The sequence below is a fragment of the Phoenix dactylifera genome, chromosome 18 (assembly GCF_051530095.1).
Source record: "Phoenix dactylifera cultivar Ajwa chromosome 18, Ajwa_hap1_PhDact_Kaust_v1.1, whole genome shotgun sequence".
Lineage (NCBI taxonomy): Eukaryota > Viridiplantae > Streptophyta > Magnoliopsida > Arecales > Arecaceae > Phoenix > Phoenix dactylifera.
Window position 1 is genome coordinate 16954970 of NC_143207.1, and position 14937 is coordinate 16969906.

Sequence of the window (14937 nt, forward strand, 5' to 3'; positions counted from 1 at the left end):
ATTCTGGAGGTTTTATTTGAAGGAAGCATGACATAGCGCTGGATTCTTTTTCTACTTTATTATTTTCGGATTTTATTGGCCGCATCCGTATCTGTAGCTGCCGTTGTACCTAAAAAAATAATAAAAGGAAGAAAGAAGAAGAAGAAGAGCAGCAGCTAGGGGTGCAAATGGGTCGAGTCGGGTTGGGTCCTGGGTGACCCCGATCCGATCCGGTTTTTTGTTCGCGTCCTAATTTTGGACCCAGACCCGACCCAGTTGAAGATCGGGTCGGGTTTCAACCGGGTTGGATCGGGTCCGGGTTCGAGTCGGGTCGGGTTCGGATCCGAACCGGGTCCCATTTTTTTATGCTTTTGGGAAAGAATTTGGGCAAATCTAATTTGGTCATATCATAATTATGAGGTGCTGGGTGACCCATGACTTGAAAGACTTGCAATTGACCTCCAGTCAGAACAGATGACCCCTGACTTACTAAGTAAGTCGGTCTACAAGCCAAATTTCATATCACACTATTTTTTGTCCGTATGACTGATTGGACGGAACTTGGTGTCCCCCAGCTCCCCTCTCACGAGGACAAAAAAAATTCCAGACCTTCCAAAATCCAATTCCATTGCAGAAAACTGGCACATGACCCATATTCAGTTCAGCGTTCCCTCACTTTAAAAAAAACAGAAACCAAAAAATAGAAGGAAAAAAAAAAAAAAAAAGCCAGCTACCGAGACACCAGAGGTATCAACAGTGTAATAGATTGAGAGGGAATCTTGACGACCAATAGTGCCACGACCCGTACAAAGAAAAAAAAAAAACTCTCTTTTGCTTTTTTTTTTTTTTTTTCCTCTCTCTTTCACTCTTCGGGTCCATTCGGATCGGACCGGATCCGTTCGGTAAATCCAGACCCGACCCAAAAAATGATTTGGGTCCAATTTTAGGATCCGACTCGGACCCATGATCCTAAAATTCGGATCGGGTCGGGTCTACGCGGATCCGGTCTCGGGTCGACCCGACCCATTTGCAGCCTTAGCAGTAGCTGCACACGTGCTGACGCATGGGATCAAACGTGCTTTCGTGTGAAAATGCCACATCCGTGCGATACCAGCCGTCCGCTGAATAGGACAATTCCATCAATCTTGTTCCTCCACATGACGGATCTGTATATGTATGTCTGTTGTTGTCTTCTATCAGGTATACTTTGGTATCGTACCACCTGTCAACTCTGAAAAATTAGATAAAAAATATCAAATCTTAAATAGATTCGGTTCAACTAAAAATGAATATTATTCAAATCTAGGGTCCGGCTAATGATCATCTTAAGAGAATTCTAACAATTCTAAAAAAAATCTAACATGGAAGCAAAGACGAATTACTAATCGTATTCATACTGAGATTAGTTTTGTTATCTTGCTGGTCCTCGATGTAACAAATGTGAAAATCTTCTACAAAAAGAGAGGGATGCCATATTTAGACCAATATTTTACTTGCATGATTCTATTAATGGGTCGGATCTAGTTTCTATTGGATAAGCTCTTTATTGAATGGATTATGGGAGAATTCATGTAACTAGAAACAGTATAATTCCTGCGAGTGACATGGAAAAAATCCATAAATCTTGAAAGTATCCTAAATTCATTGCTTGAGACACTGACAAATAAAGTGTATTAGTAGGTAGTAAAGAACCCAATAATATACCGCTGCAGTTCTATTGGAAGGATGCTAACATCTTTGAGAGACCGTTTTACTCCTAATCTTATTTCGCCAAGTTCAACACAATGACATGCACAAACATCTGTGAATTAAAGTTATACACAATAGGTTAGATCTTTCCCCTCTCAAAGATAGTTTAGACCTTTGAGAATTTTCAGTAAATATCAGGGAAAAAACACAAGAGGGTCATTGAAGATGTAAGGATATTTTGAAGGTTTATATGCGAGAAGCTTTCTTTCTTGCTTTCTTTTTCCCTTTGAGCCAAAGTAGTTTTCAATCTCAAGAACTCCTCCAAGAGTCATTCAAAGAACAAGATGATACAGCCTCTTTTATTTTACACCTCCAAGATGTATTATATAATGCACTTGCTGAACGTAAAGCCTTTTTTCCAAATAAAAGCAAGGAAAAAGGAACAAAAAATACATGATATTATGGTTAGGGCTTCTCCATTATGATTATATAAGGTTGTCTACGCTGCGGCTGAGATCCGCCGGCGGCGATTAGAGCTGGCACGATGATAACGAGGCACCCCAACCTGCTCTTTTGTAGATGTTTCAAACTCTCTTTTTTCATCTATCAAAATTTGCTGGCCACGACATTCCACGCTACAAAATCCTTGGTCACCCCTGCATTAACATCACAAATTGTAACAATCCAAAGCCTCATCCAAAAAAAAACTAGTCGGAAAGTATTACTTGAGTTTTTTGATTATAAATAAGTATCCAAGATCTACCCAGCAAATAACTAATGCGGGACTAAAGACACACCCACACATGTCCTCGCATAAATACAACAAGCAAATTGCACCACCAGCAAGATATGAATATTCTTGCCATATCCTACGAGATCTTAAACTTATGGAATAATGAACATTAGATTTTCTGAAAAAGTTTACTTACTAATACAATTTTGGCATGATGGAAAACATGTAAATTCAAAAACAAAATAATAGCTGATGCGGGATTTGCACCCCGTCACCAGCACAGCCCGCACACCAGCCGAGCAGGGAAAGCGACTGCGTCCTCACCGAGGTATTGTCCGCTTTGGGGATCGGGGATCGTGACCGCTCCCGGGGGTCCGCGCTCTGACGGCGCCCCGGGTGGAACCACCCATTCCACCCCTCACGGGTTTGCCCTTCAAAAGGCGCCTCGGTGAGAAGAGGTTATTGAGCCCCCCATTTAAGGCACAGACCTTTCCGCTGATTAGCCGATGTGGGACTAAATTCGGGGAACCCCCCGTAACAATAGCAATTCTGAAAAAGAAAAATATTTGATAGTTTTAAAATTAAAAAAAAATAAAATGAAAAATGAATACATAAAGAAATCCTGGGAGAGATCAAGCAAGAAATTAACATCAGCCATCATGTTTTTGAAAACTTAATGAACATCATGAAAAAATTTTAAAGTTTTTTCAATATTGAGAATACTAACAAATCAGTCGATCTAACCTTCGACCCTTTTCCCCACTTTTGAGGAAACTAGTTCTAGGTAACTAAAACACGTATCTCATACATTTATACCAGATTTTAATCTATTACAACCTAAAACGGAGGAAACTATGTTAATCTATGAGGAAGCTACTTCTTTCCTTCAATCATGTAGAGATAGAGGAGATTGGAACTGGCGAGATACCTATACATGTAAACATCCTTCTCAGGGCTTAGTTCCCTCTTGCACAGGAAGCATGCCTTAAGGAAGCCTAACTGCTGAAAATTCATGGGACTTTGGGGAGCCCTAGCAGTTGGCCTGCATGACTTCAACGTAGACTTGATAACAATGTTCTCTCCTTGCCCGGTTTGCTGTATCAGAATCCGGAGACCTACGAGGCCTTCGGGTGCTTGTGCCAAGTTCTTGAGCCCTCCATTAATGCCTACTCCAGTATTGGCAGCCTCACCACCTTCCTCCAATGGATGGAAGATGCTCTTTGTTCTTGGGAGCATCTTGAGGAGAAGAAGAGAAGGTAAGGGAGGAGGGTGGAAGGAAAGAAGAGAAAGGAGTTGGGGGGGCCTCTTTAGCAATGGGATGAGGGTTGTGGGGTGGAATTAGGAAGCCATGGATATGTAGAGCCCCTTGATGTCCACAGGGATCCATCACTTCTTTCACATGGCATAATGCTCGATCTTTGAACGGGGCTAAAACTAGTTAAGTTAATGGTGTTATAATTAACATGTGGGTTTAAGTTAGGCCAAACCATGTGGAGAGTACGGCTTATGTAGATTAATTTAATGTTAGGCGTGCATTTTAATGCGATTCTAGTGCTGTTAATGAGTGGTTTTCACTGTGTCCTTTTGACTGCAGACCAGTATTCTATGACTAAAGAAATTGCCACCGGTGAAACAAAGACTCATAATATAATATTTGCTAAACTACGAGAACAAGAGAAATGGGCACGAAAATCATTGCACCAGTGGCCACAATAAAATCATATCACAACAGTAATTTCGATCTTTTTCAAAGCAAAAGTCAGACCATATTATGATACAGCCGTTCGTATGACTTCGTTGATATACTTGTTAATTTTAATATTTATTTTGTTGGAGAAATATTAAAAATTTTAAAAAAATGAAAAATGTGATTTTTTTATTAAATAAATATCTTGGTCGATGTATTGACATCATATTAATTGATATTGTAGGACATGCATGTTTCCTTATAAATTCGAGGAAGGGCTAAGTTTTTTAGACAGCCAAACTTATCCCTCGGAAATATTTCTCCTGCATGTATACAAAGAGGTTTGGGACAAGAGATATTTTAGACAGCCACATATAAAAGATCTACTAAAACTATGTTTAGAAGCAGAATAAGAGGAGGTGCAAGTCTTCAGCTACATATTCAATGAAGTACTTGGATTAAGACACTTCTTAGGAAGAGCAAATAGGCACCTGGTATATAATTTTTTATGTTTTAAACGTACTTATTTCACTTAATTCAGAAATAAATTATACCATGATGTAGAATAAAGTAATTTATTTCGCAATAAAAAAGGAGTTGGAGTAAATTAAACTTATTTTGTCTGGATTAACTTATCATATTTTTAGATGTAACTTAAGATGAAAGAGTCGTAGCCGAGTGAAGCCTAGCACTTTGCCAACTCGACCATGTGGTTTGAGTCCTTTCTTTTGCTTTGGCCCTTTTCCTCTACACATCTTTTAAGGAAGCCTTATACCACTTTTGAGTTCAGAAGGGAACAAATGAAGAGACCAATGTCCACTTGCTGCTAATTTTCTTACACCATTCTTAAGGCATGGAACACGTTCTGTGTGGGACGACGAGAAGGGCAACTCCACTTTACTTACAGGAAAATTAATATGGACCATTCCTCGATCGATTCGTTACTCACTTTTGGAACGTTTTACCACTGTAAAAAAAAATTAATTTTCCCCTCTACAGTTGCATATGAAAGTACCATAGGCCTGGGGCGGAGCTGAGGGCAGCCTGGGCAGATTTGAGATATGTGCGTCATGCATTACAGGCTAGAGATATTCTTCTGAAGGGCGACTCCACGACGATCATTGGATGGCTATCATTGGCTTCAGGCAGGATAGGCGATTACCACCCATTGGTGAGAGATATTCGAGCCATGGGGTGTGATGGGATGGTTGTTCAGGTGAGGCATGTGTTTAGGGAGGCGAATGAGGCGGCGGACTAGGTCGCCTCCTTTGTTGCCAACCACTCAGGAAACCATCTTTGGGTGGGAGAGGCGAAGTTGCCCAGGGTCTTCCGTGATGTTTTGCTTTTTGATTTTCTTGACTATATCCGTACACGTTATGTATGATACTTTCGTTTTTAGCCAAAAAAAAAAAAAAAGTACCATGGTCGACCTGCCTTCATCATGTTTTTTTTTGTGTGGTAAAAATAGATGTTAGCATCTCATCTGCAAGCTTCTTGCTGTCTTGTTACATTTCTTGTGAATAATGAAAAGTTTTTCCTTTTTCCTACTTGCCAGAGTGTTTTCAAGAAATTAACCATAAGTTGTGTTTGGACTCCATAAACGTCAAGGTGAATCTGCATCATCCCAATATTTTTGGGAAATCGCCCCGACAGAAAGGTAGTTATCTTTGGCAAAAAAAATAAATAAGGAGAGGACCAACAAGTAGCTCTTGTAGGCTTTTCTTTTTGACTTAGATGAAAGTAAGGATTCAGATAATATTATAATGTTTGTTATAATGTAAATAATATTTTAGTTTGAATTACAAAGTTTCAAACTAATTTGTGCTGGTCCTCGAGACAACCCGATGAAAATAATATTTTTGTTAAATGAACAATAATTTTAAAAATAATGCCATGTGTTTAATGTCTTTCGAAGAATGTTTGTTATTCGTTCATTCCACTACCTGTCACTAAGGATGGACCAAAAAAAAAAAACTTTAAATACTCGAGCCTAATTGCAAAAGACAATTATTGTTTTGTCAAAACATCATTATAATAACTGTTATAATAATTATTATTCAAGTGCTAAAAATTTTTATTTTATATATTGTCGGCAAATAAGACCATTATCACAGGTTCAAATATTGCTGGCAACACATTGTGACAAATAATAGGTATCGGTTTTGAAAATAACATTGTTATTAAAACCGAAATCTTATGGGCGGATGAAGCTATCTTTTAAAATCAGGTTACAATATTCTTACAGTGTGACCTCCAAATATATTTAAAAATTAACCATTAATTTTTTTGAGGTACATGCTCTTCCAAAGTCTATGATCATTCAAAAATTCTAACATAAGTATACTTTCATGCCAAGGTGTAGTAAGTGGGTCCATATTGCCACGTGGCGCAACTTGAGGAGCGTCGACCATGAAGAATGAGATCAGATCCATGCATGGATGCAGGGGTGCGGCCTTGATTGCGATATTTGATGCTCTTTTTGGACCCTACCATTTGGCTTCCTCGCGCCGGCAAGCTTGGTAGGGTCCTGCGCTGAAAGCGCCGGCTAACCAAATGGTGAGGCCTCTTGAATTCAGATCTTTGCAATCTTGCGTTGATGAGATTTGGATGGAATATTAGAGATACTTTGGAGAAAACACCTCTGTTGTTGTTGACTATTTTCTATGAAGTTCTTTAGAAAATAAAAGAAAAATTAAATTAAATTAAAAGAAGGAGGAGGAGGAGAAAAGTAAATTGAGTAAGGTTACAAATGGGTCGGGTTGGCCCATGACCCGATCTGACCCGACTCGTTTTGGAGGACTCGTGGAGCTAGGTCAGGTCCTAAAATTGGACCCGTTCTATTTTTCAGATCAGGTCTAGGTTTACTGAATTCAGAACTGACCTAACCCATTTGAAATTTGGGTAATTTTGGATTTTCAATCCTACGCCTTGACTCCGAATCTGTAAAATTATTTGAGCTCACGAGCTGCAGCCCACGAGGGTGCAAACACAAGTTCTGAAGCCATGGATAGATTGACCTGAACCAGACCTGACCTAAATCCGGACCCAAACCTGGATCCGAACTGGATCCGACCCGAACCTGAATCAGATCGAATTTTTTTGGTTGGGTCCAGGTTATACATGGACCCGACCCGAATGACCCGTTGGGTCAAAAATTGTTGCAGCGAACCCAACCTGATCCTATTCGATAAAATTATGAGCCGCACTAACCTAGGCTTGGCTGACTCTAATTCTGTTCATTTACACCCTTAAACCATGTTCGGGTTGTTGTTTGCCATCTAAGATTTACGCAAACATGTTTGACGTGGAAACTAATTAAAGGATATCTCATTCATGCCTAGAGGTGCAAATGGGTCGATCGGGCCAACCTAGTTTCTTGTTTGGATTCTAATTTTGGACCAGACCCGACCTTGGATAACATTTTAGCTCTAGACTCTATTTTGTTATTCCACTATTTTTAACAAACTATCAATTTGCAAATTTAGGCCCGTTCTGCTTCAACTTGAGAATACTACACGATCTATAATTTGGACATATGATTGGACTAGTGCTTGTGTGAGATGGATCAGCCACAATTTCCCATGGACCAGGGCTTATTCTGGTGCAAGCTTAATGAATGACAAGAGAGCCAATCCATGAAGGACATAATGAACCCTGACCCATCTGCAAAGAGTGCTGGGTGACGAATTTATCCAACGAACGGAACTTTCGATAGAAATCTCGTTTGAAATCTGTTATTTAGAATCTGTTGAATTTTGCAATTAAAATGAACAGAACTCTCAATAGAGATCTCGTTTGAAATCCAACGATAACGAATTAATCGACATAATATGATACAAACTAGAATGGTTTTCCATTAAAGGCATCAATCCTCAAGGTTAAAAGAGCACTTAGTCAAGATCCAATAATTCATTCATCATACCAGAGAATTATGGGGTGACGATCTTGGATCTTGAACTACCTGTAGCCACTTCCAGAAAATTATATTCCAGAAGTAATGGATTATTCCACTTGTCAAGCGTTGTCATGGATGCGATTGGATTAAATGGATGATACGTGCAAGCAACATAAGAGGAGATACCGCACAAGATATAAGATATGCGAAAAAAAGGCAGAAAACGACCTAAACTTTGGCAAAGAGTGCTGGGTGACGCAGATTCCTTTTAAACCCATATTTTAGGTAAACAACCTAACTCTTAGGTAACATAAATATATTTTCGAAACTTTTGCCTCTAACGGGGTTGGATGAACTAACTACATGTCCCTCCACCTCTACTTGCAACTGAAAATATTTTAGATATCCTATAAGAGTTTTAAGTGCATGCAGAAAGTTTGTTAATTAGGTCAAATATTAATCTCGATCAACTTAGCAAAATAATACTTATCTGCCTAGGAAAATCACTTTCTATACTATTTGCATCATACGACCCTACATGCCATCAATCACAGTGTCTCATTTTTATAAGCTTCATTCATCCAGTATATATCTTGGCGTACTGCAACAAAAACGTGTGGCTGTAATTGGCAGTATGCACGACCACTATGGTTTGGCAGCAACTCTCCCAATTCACACCACATAGCATTTCTTGTAAGCAAGGCTCACTGTTGTGAAAATTAGTATATATATGGAAATTTGAATTAGGTCAGGCGACCCCAATTACGTACTTTCCAGCCTCACCATCTTATTAACCTCACGACCTGATGACATGGCATGCAACAAAATCTCTCTCTTCTACGCTATAAAGCCACCACCCATCCTCCTCCTTAAATCTAACCTGAACCCTCACCATCCCACCTCTCTTTCTCTCTCTCTCTCTCTCTCTCTCTCTCTTTCTCTATCTCAATGTTTCGGTTTCGGGTTCTTACTATCACCATCCTCCGTCCATGGTTAGCTCTTATTTCCACGTCCCGGTGACCACACACCAACCGTTCGACTCCGAGTCTTTGCATGCTCTCCTCGTCTCTAACTTGTTCTTCTTTCTTGCCTTGGCAGCCGGCGGTGTTATGCTGTGGCTTCGGCGGCGGCTGAGACCCCACGAGTCCTGCCGGCGGCAGCGGGGACGGAGAAGTCAGGCGCCAGAGCTGCGAAGGAGAAGGAGGCCTTTTGGATGAGGGATCCCAAGACGGGGAACTGGATCCCCGAGAACCGGTTCGCCGACATCGACGCGGCCGAGCTCCGAGCCCGGCTCCTTCCCAAGAAATAATGTAAACCAAAATAATAATAATATTAAGCAACCAAAACCTGGTCCGAGTCAATCCGACCGGGTCCCATTTCCTGAACTCGTTGTCCGGTCCGGCTTGTGCATGCTCTCATAATCTTATTTTCAAGAATTTCTTATTATTGTTGCACATTTGTTCCCAAAAAAGATCAAGATAAAATAGAGTGATCTCGATCGTGATGAAAACCTTATATATCTAGTGGTTTGTTCTTCTCTTCTAACTGTAAAGTCTTTGTCTTAGCTCCCATCGACTGCCATAGTGTCACCTTTTGAGGTTATAGGCCTGAAGTTATGAGAACACTTCGACGCCAAATCCTAGTACCAATAAGAGCAACGTTATGCTTACGTACGTGGAGTCACTTGGACGAATGGCCTTGCATGATGACAATGGCCGTGCAATAGTTGCCGGTGGGAAAAAAAGCTACTAAGGGCGTGACAAGGTTAAACAAGTGTTTTGCTATCCTCCTTGGCCCTTCTCTACTCTGAAAAGAGATGTTATGTCCATACAATCTAAATGAAAAATTTGGTCTTCCTCTTATTTCAGCAACGCCATGTGCCTCAGCACTTGACCAACAAAAGCATTCAGAAGATATACATTCTATTACAAGCTGAAGTAGAATTTTTATTGGCAAAAATATTAAATGAAGACAAAACCAAGACACTCATAAATTTTGAAATCATATTGTTCCATTATTGGATACAGGCAATATTGGGATATGCATTCATAAGCTAATTAGAAGGAGCAATGTCTTCGCCTCCCTCGGAAGGCAACCGACGCTGCTGAAGCAGCTAACATAGCTCCTGATGTATCCTATGCACAGCGCCTTCTCGGTGCAACTGGAATTCTTGTCGTTCTGGATCGAGCTTTCTACAGACTACAGGTTAGCAGGCTAAAAACTTTAAGTCAGGACTGCTTTATGACATTGGATGTGGTTACTAGGGAAATGAGACGTATATTTGCAGCATGGCAGTACATGATATTTGTAGTTGTTCTTAGTTGGATGGTGATTTACACTGCTGTGTGGAAGTTCCCTGGGACATGGCATATATTGGATGCTGGATCCTCATTCAGGAAGGTAATTAGATCCCATCCATCATTTCCCGGCTGAAGAATTTCCATGAAGCTGTTCATGGACACGTACTCTCTTCTAAGTTAAAACTTTGGGATGGAAAACTATAGCTAGAGAGCCATGCCCCAGAGTTCCCATGCTAGTTTTCCATGCCTTGGACGGACGGGTTACTGCCAGCTTGTAATCATGGTTGCAAGGCAGAACCATCTCCATGGTTTGTCGTATTAAAGAAAAGATTAATGCTTTAGAATCACTTAGCTAGAGTGATCTTTTTTGAGCGAGATTCTTGAGTCACCGTAGCATTGCTCCAAGGAAAAATTAAATGCTCTGTTCAATACCATGCAAATTCAGCTGCAGGCCCATAAAAATAGCAAGCATTTCTATATGCTTGCTATTTTTATCTGCCGCAGGAGAGAGAGGAGATAAAAAAAAAAAAGATAAGCTTAAGCTGATCATATGGGTTTGCCGTTTGCATGATACAGTTTTTTTTTTTTTTTTTTTTTTGCTAAAATCGGAAGTATTATACCAAACGTATACGAATACAGTCAAATGAATTAAAATGCAAAACATCATGGAGAGCACTAGGCAACTTCGCCTCGCCCACCCATACGTGTCTCTCCGAGTGGTCTGCAAGAAGCCACCTAATCGACCAGCCCATTGACCTGCCAGTAGATATACTTTATCTAAATGACTAGCCTATCCTGAATCATGATTCGGATATCTCTCAGTATCAGGTGGTAATCGCCGATATTTCTGAGTTATACGAGCCAGTCCCAAGTTACGCGTGGGGAGGGCAGCATGAGTTAAACTTATAGATTTAAATAGGTTAGTGTTAAGTCATTCAACCAATACGGATCCGTGGCGCAATGGTAGCGCGTCTGACTCCAGATCAGAAGGTTGCGTGTTCGATTCACGTCGGGTTCAAAACCCCGATCCCATCAACGGATCTTTCTTTTTTCTTTTTTATTGTTTTTTGGTTTTTTTCCTCGAGTGCTGAGTTTTTTTATTCTTTTCTTTTCTTTTCTTTTTTTGCTGTTTGTTCACCAAAACATCAGAAAAATTAAAAATTTTAAACCATCGTAAGCTGTCAACTTTCTGTGCCTTGCTCTTGGTTAGCCATCCCATCCAATCCTGCGTGCCGCAACCTCAAGAAAAAGATACCACCTTACACGAGTGAATGCAATGAGTTTGATGGACAACACGATAGCAATCCATAGGAAATGATGTGCATGTAGTGCTTTCACAATACAGCCCACCAAAACTCCTTAGTTGCCATATGTTTTCAGACTTCAAATCCTGAAAAAAAATAAATCTCATAAGCCAGTGGAGACAAACTGTTTCCACTGAATAGGATGGACAAAAAAAAACAGTTTGTGATGGCCTGGTGGGTCACTTATAGTAATTAGGCAGCACACATCACCTCAGAGTGAATGCAATGAGTTTGATGGACAACACGATAGCAATCCATAGGAAATGATGTGCATGTGTTGCTTTTCACAATACAGCCAACCACCAATACTCCTTAGTTGCCATATGTTTTCAGAGTTCAGAGTCCTGAAAAAAAAAAAATTCATAAGCCAGTGTAGCCAAAGTGTTTCCACTGAACAGGATGGGAAAAAAAAAGTTTTTGATGGGCTGGTGGGTCACTTATAGTAATTAGGCAGCACACATCACCTCAGATTTAATACCATGCCCAACACTTTCAGGTATCAAATAAATTATTCACTTAAGGAAGCCATCAGATCCCACATAAAGTCGCTTAGAATTCATAGAGTTCTGATCAACACAATGTTTGCTGGATTGGCTCATACTAGAAGGCAAGAACTACTTTAGGGAAAATTCATTTGAAGAGGAAGCATATTTTAATTTGGCACTGGCGTACTTGAACCAATTTGAGGATTTCATAAGCTTTAGAAGAGAGGCTTGATAAGTGTCCCTAGATTTCATGTCTAATAAAGCCAATTAAAACAGGTTCAGAATGGGTCATATCATCAACAATAATGCTCTTGTTTCCAACGACTTTTCCTAAATATAATCGTGAGGACAGAGAAGCTAGTGATGGTGGTCGTAGCATGATGCCAATTAGAAAAAGCAGCCAACAAGAAGAAAAGCTTATTTTATCAATACAGGGCCGACCATGGAGCTCCAAAAAAAATGCCACACCAAGACATTAACTTAAAGTAAAATCTTAGATTAAAGTATAATGTTCTTGGCAACCAAACATTAGCTTAGAGTATAATATTCTTGGCAACTAAAAAGATCAAAAAATGATGGAGAATTAAAATCATATGTAGTTTGTCGAACCAAAAATTCTGATTTCTTTCCTTTTCTCTCTCTCTTTTGAAAACCAACAACTCTCATTTCTTAATTTAAAGAAAACGAAAGGTTCTGAAAGCTAAACGCATGTATAATGGTGATGTCAAATTATAATTATCAGCAAGAGCAGATAAGGATAAAGACAAGTAGAAATTTTATAGTACACAAAGATAATGTTATCTATGAGATTAGTTTTTTCAACTAAAAAGCTGAGGTGAGAAAATGGACCTCCTCACCAATCAGGCCTTGACATATTAAACAATGACAAAAACAACTAAATAACAACTGCAATATTGTATTATCTTTGTTGGGGCCAACGTCACTTCTATGATGAGGCTACTCATTAATTCAAGCAATGCATCACTTGCTGTAATGGCTGAAAACCAAGTACCAAATACAACCTCCTCCTCCTCCATCTCTCCTCACACACACATAGAGACACAATAGCTGGGACAATCGATGGCAATAAGATGTTCTTACCCTGGTGTCATCCTTCCAAGAGGCCAGACCAAGAAGGCCATGCCAAGAGCTTCCATGCTGCACAACAGCCACATACAACACAGCAGAGCAGCAGCAACTTCTTCATGCAAACCTTTCGCAGCCAACAAGGTCTGATTCCTGACCGCAACCCAAATCCAGAGATGATGATGTTTCTTTAGAATCAGTAGATGACTTCCATGACTTGTTCTGAGTTCCATCTATCAGGTTGTTTTTGAAGACCAAGCAATGGGAATAGTCTGTTACATAGATGGACAGGGAGAAGTAATATGCGAGGGGTATGATGAAGGCCCGCGATTTAGTCGATGGTCATCGAATGGCGCAGATCACCAAAGGTATATGCCAAACAAGACAGAACTTAATCAGTTTCAGACAAATAGTTTTCCACTCACTTTTTCTTTGCACTTGCGCAGGCGCAGAGACCATCAGATTCCTGATTTCCAACAAAGAATGAAGCTTCAAATTGCCAAGGATGATGACTTTTACCGAATCATTCGCAAACAAAACTAACATTTGGAAATGAAGACAGATTCGGGTATCATACGAGCATGGACAATAAGTAGATGGGTATGCTAGCATGGATCTTCATATTGTAAAGATGGATGATTTGCTAATGAAAAGCTGGTTTTTGATTACAAAGTTTATGTATGTTTCTGTCACAATATCAACATAATGGAAGCCTAATTAGTAAATTTGAATCCTATATGTTTACATTCATTTAATTCCTTCATTTACACTCACAAATTTTATACCTACTCTTGGTAATAGTGTGGAAAACCATTGATAAAGAAAGATGAATCTCTGCGTGAGAGATGGGAGGTTCTGTTGATGCAAGCTATACATACTATTAGATGGTATGCCTGTTTCATTTCAAACAATATCACCTAAAAATTCTCGATTAATTCTATCGGCAATCTGACAAGCTTAACTTTGGATGGGATTAAAATAACCTTTTGATATTTTTGCATATCATTTTGTTTCACAAATTTCGAATTGTCATTCCTAAAACAAAAAACAATAATGTTACTACCCACTGCCTTGCTAGTATCACTCCTCAGGCTCTCAATTCATGGAGTAACACAGCACATCAACTGGAAAATTTTTGGAGATTTCTAAGCTAGACAACTTCCCCCCATCATGAACAAGGTGTCTTATCTCCTCATCAATATGATGACCAAGATGAGCCAAGGCCTTAATAATGTTAGAAGTATAGCTATTGTTGATCATCCCACTCGATTGAGTTAGAATGGGTGCTTGCTTTTGATGCCATGAGAGAGGGCACTATAAATCCCATTGGAGGCATAAATCGGTCTTCTCCAGTGGTAGGTTGGGATGTAGCCAGTGTCAAAGGTCTGAGCCAGAATAGAAATGTGTTTGGGTTGTAAAGGTGTTGCTTGTCTGCATATTCCTATAAGATTTTCTAAGAGAATCGGACTTGTTGATCTATCGAATCCAGCCCAAATTCTACGAACAAAAAAAAATTATAAAGATCTTTTTTCTTTCCATAAGATTCGGGCTGGGTGGAGTTTGGTTAATATAAAGTAATGCTTAAATGGATAGCCCAATTCACAAATACTACAGAATTTTCAACCTAACTTATAAGAATAGCCAAACATGCAAGATTTTTTTTTTTTTCAGAGTCAAATGGCATGCCTAGATCGACTACTTGGCTGATAAGAGACCTCTAAAAAAAGAGGTAATGTTTCCTATGAGTTCATTCACTGCCTGCTAACCCAACAAAAATTT

General features: G+C 39.6%; 1 protein-coding gene, 1 long non-coding RNA gene and 1 other non-coding gene across 3 annotated transcripts; 2 read left to right on the forward strand and 1 right to left on the reverse strand.

Annotated features, from left to right (window-relative positions):
* Window positions 1–1685: 1685 nt before the first annotated feature.
* Window positions 1686–3781, reverse strand: LOC120112586 (FCS-Like Zinc finger 17-like). Its single transcript, XM_039132170.3, has 2 exons — window positions 3330–3781; window positions 1686–2324 (listed from the first exon to the last, which is right to left on the reverse strand). The coding sequence occupies exons 1-2, from the start codon at window positions 3635–3637 to the stop codon at window positions 2168–2170; spliced, it is 465 nt and encodes a 154-aa protein (XP_038988098.3). The 5' UTR covers window positions 3638–3781; the 3' UTR covers window positions 1686–2167.
* Window positions 3782–11229: 7448 nt separating this feature from the next.
* Window positions 11230–11301, forward strand: TRNAW-CCA (transfer RNA tryptophan (anticodon CCA)). The gene has a single exon. It is a non-coding gene; the product is annotated as a tRNA-Trp (tRNA).
* Window positions 11302–13064: 1763 nt separating this feature from the next.
* On the forward strand, window positions 13065–13883 carry LOC103723293 (uncharacterized). The gene is made up of 3 exons (XR_015974740.2): window positions 13065–13302; window positions 13399–13526; window positions 13605–13883. It is a non-coding gene; the product is annotated as an uncharacterized LOC103723293 (long non-coding RNA).
* The last annotated feature ends 1054 nt before the right edge of the window (window positions 13884–14937 follow it).

Excerpts from the sequence above, each read along its gene's own strand:
- LOC120112586 (XM_039132170.3), bottom strand. The coding sequence starts at position 3,637 with ATGCTCCCAAGAACAAAGAGCATCTTCCATCCATTGGAGGAAGGTGGT. Across the intron at positions 2,325-3,329 it reads AAGGATGTTTACATGTATAG|GGGTGACCAAGGATTTTGTA; the intron begins GTATCTCGCCAG and ends ATGTTAATGCAG.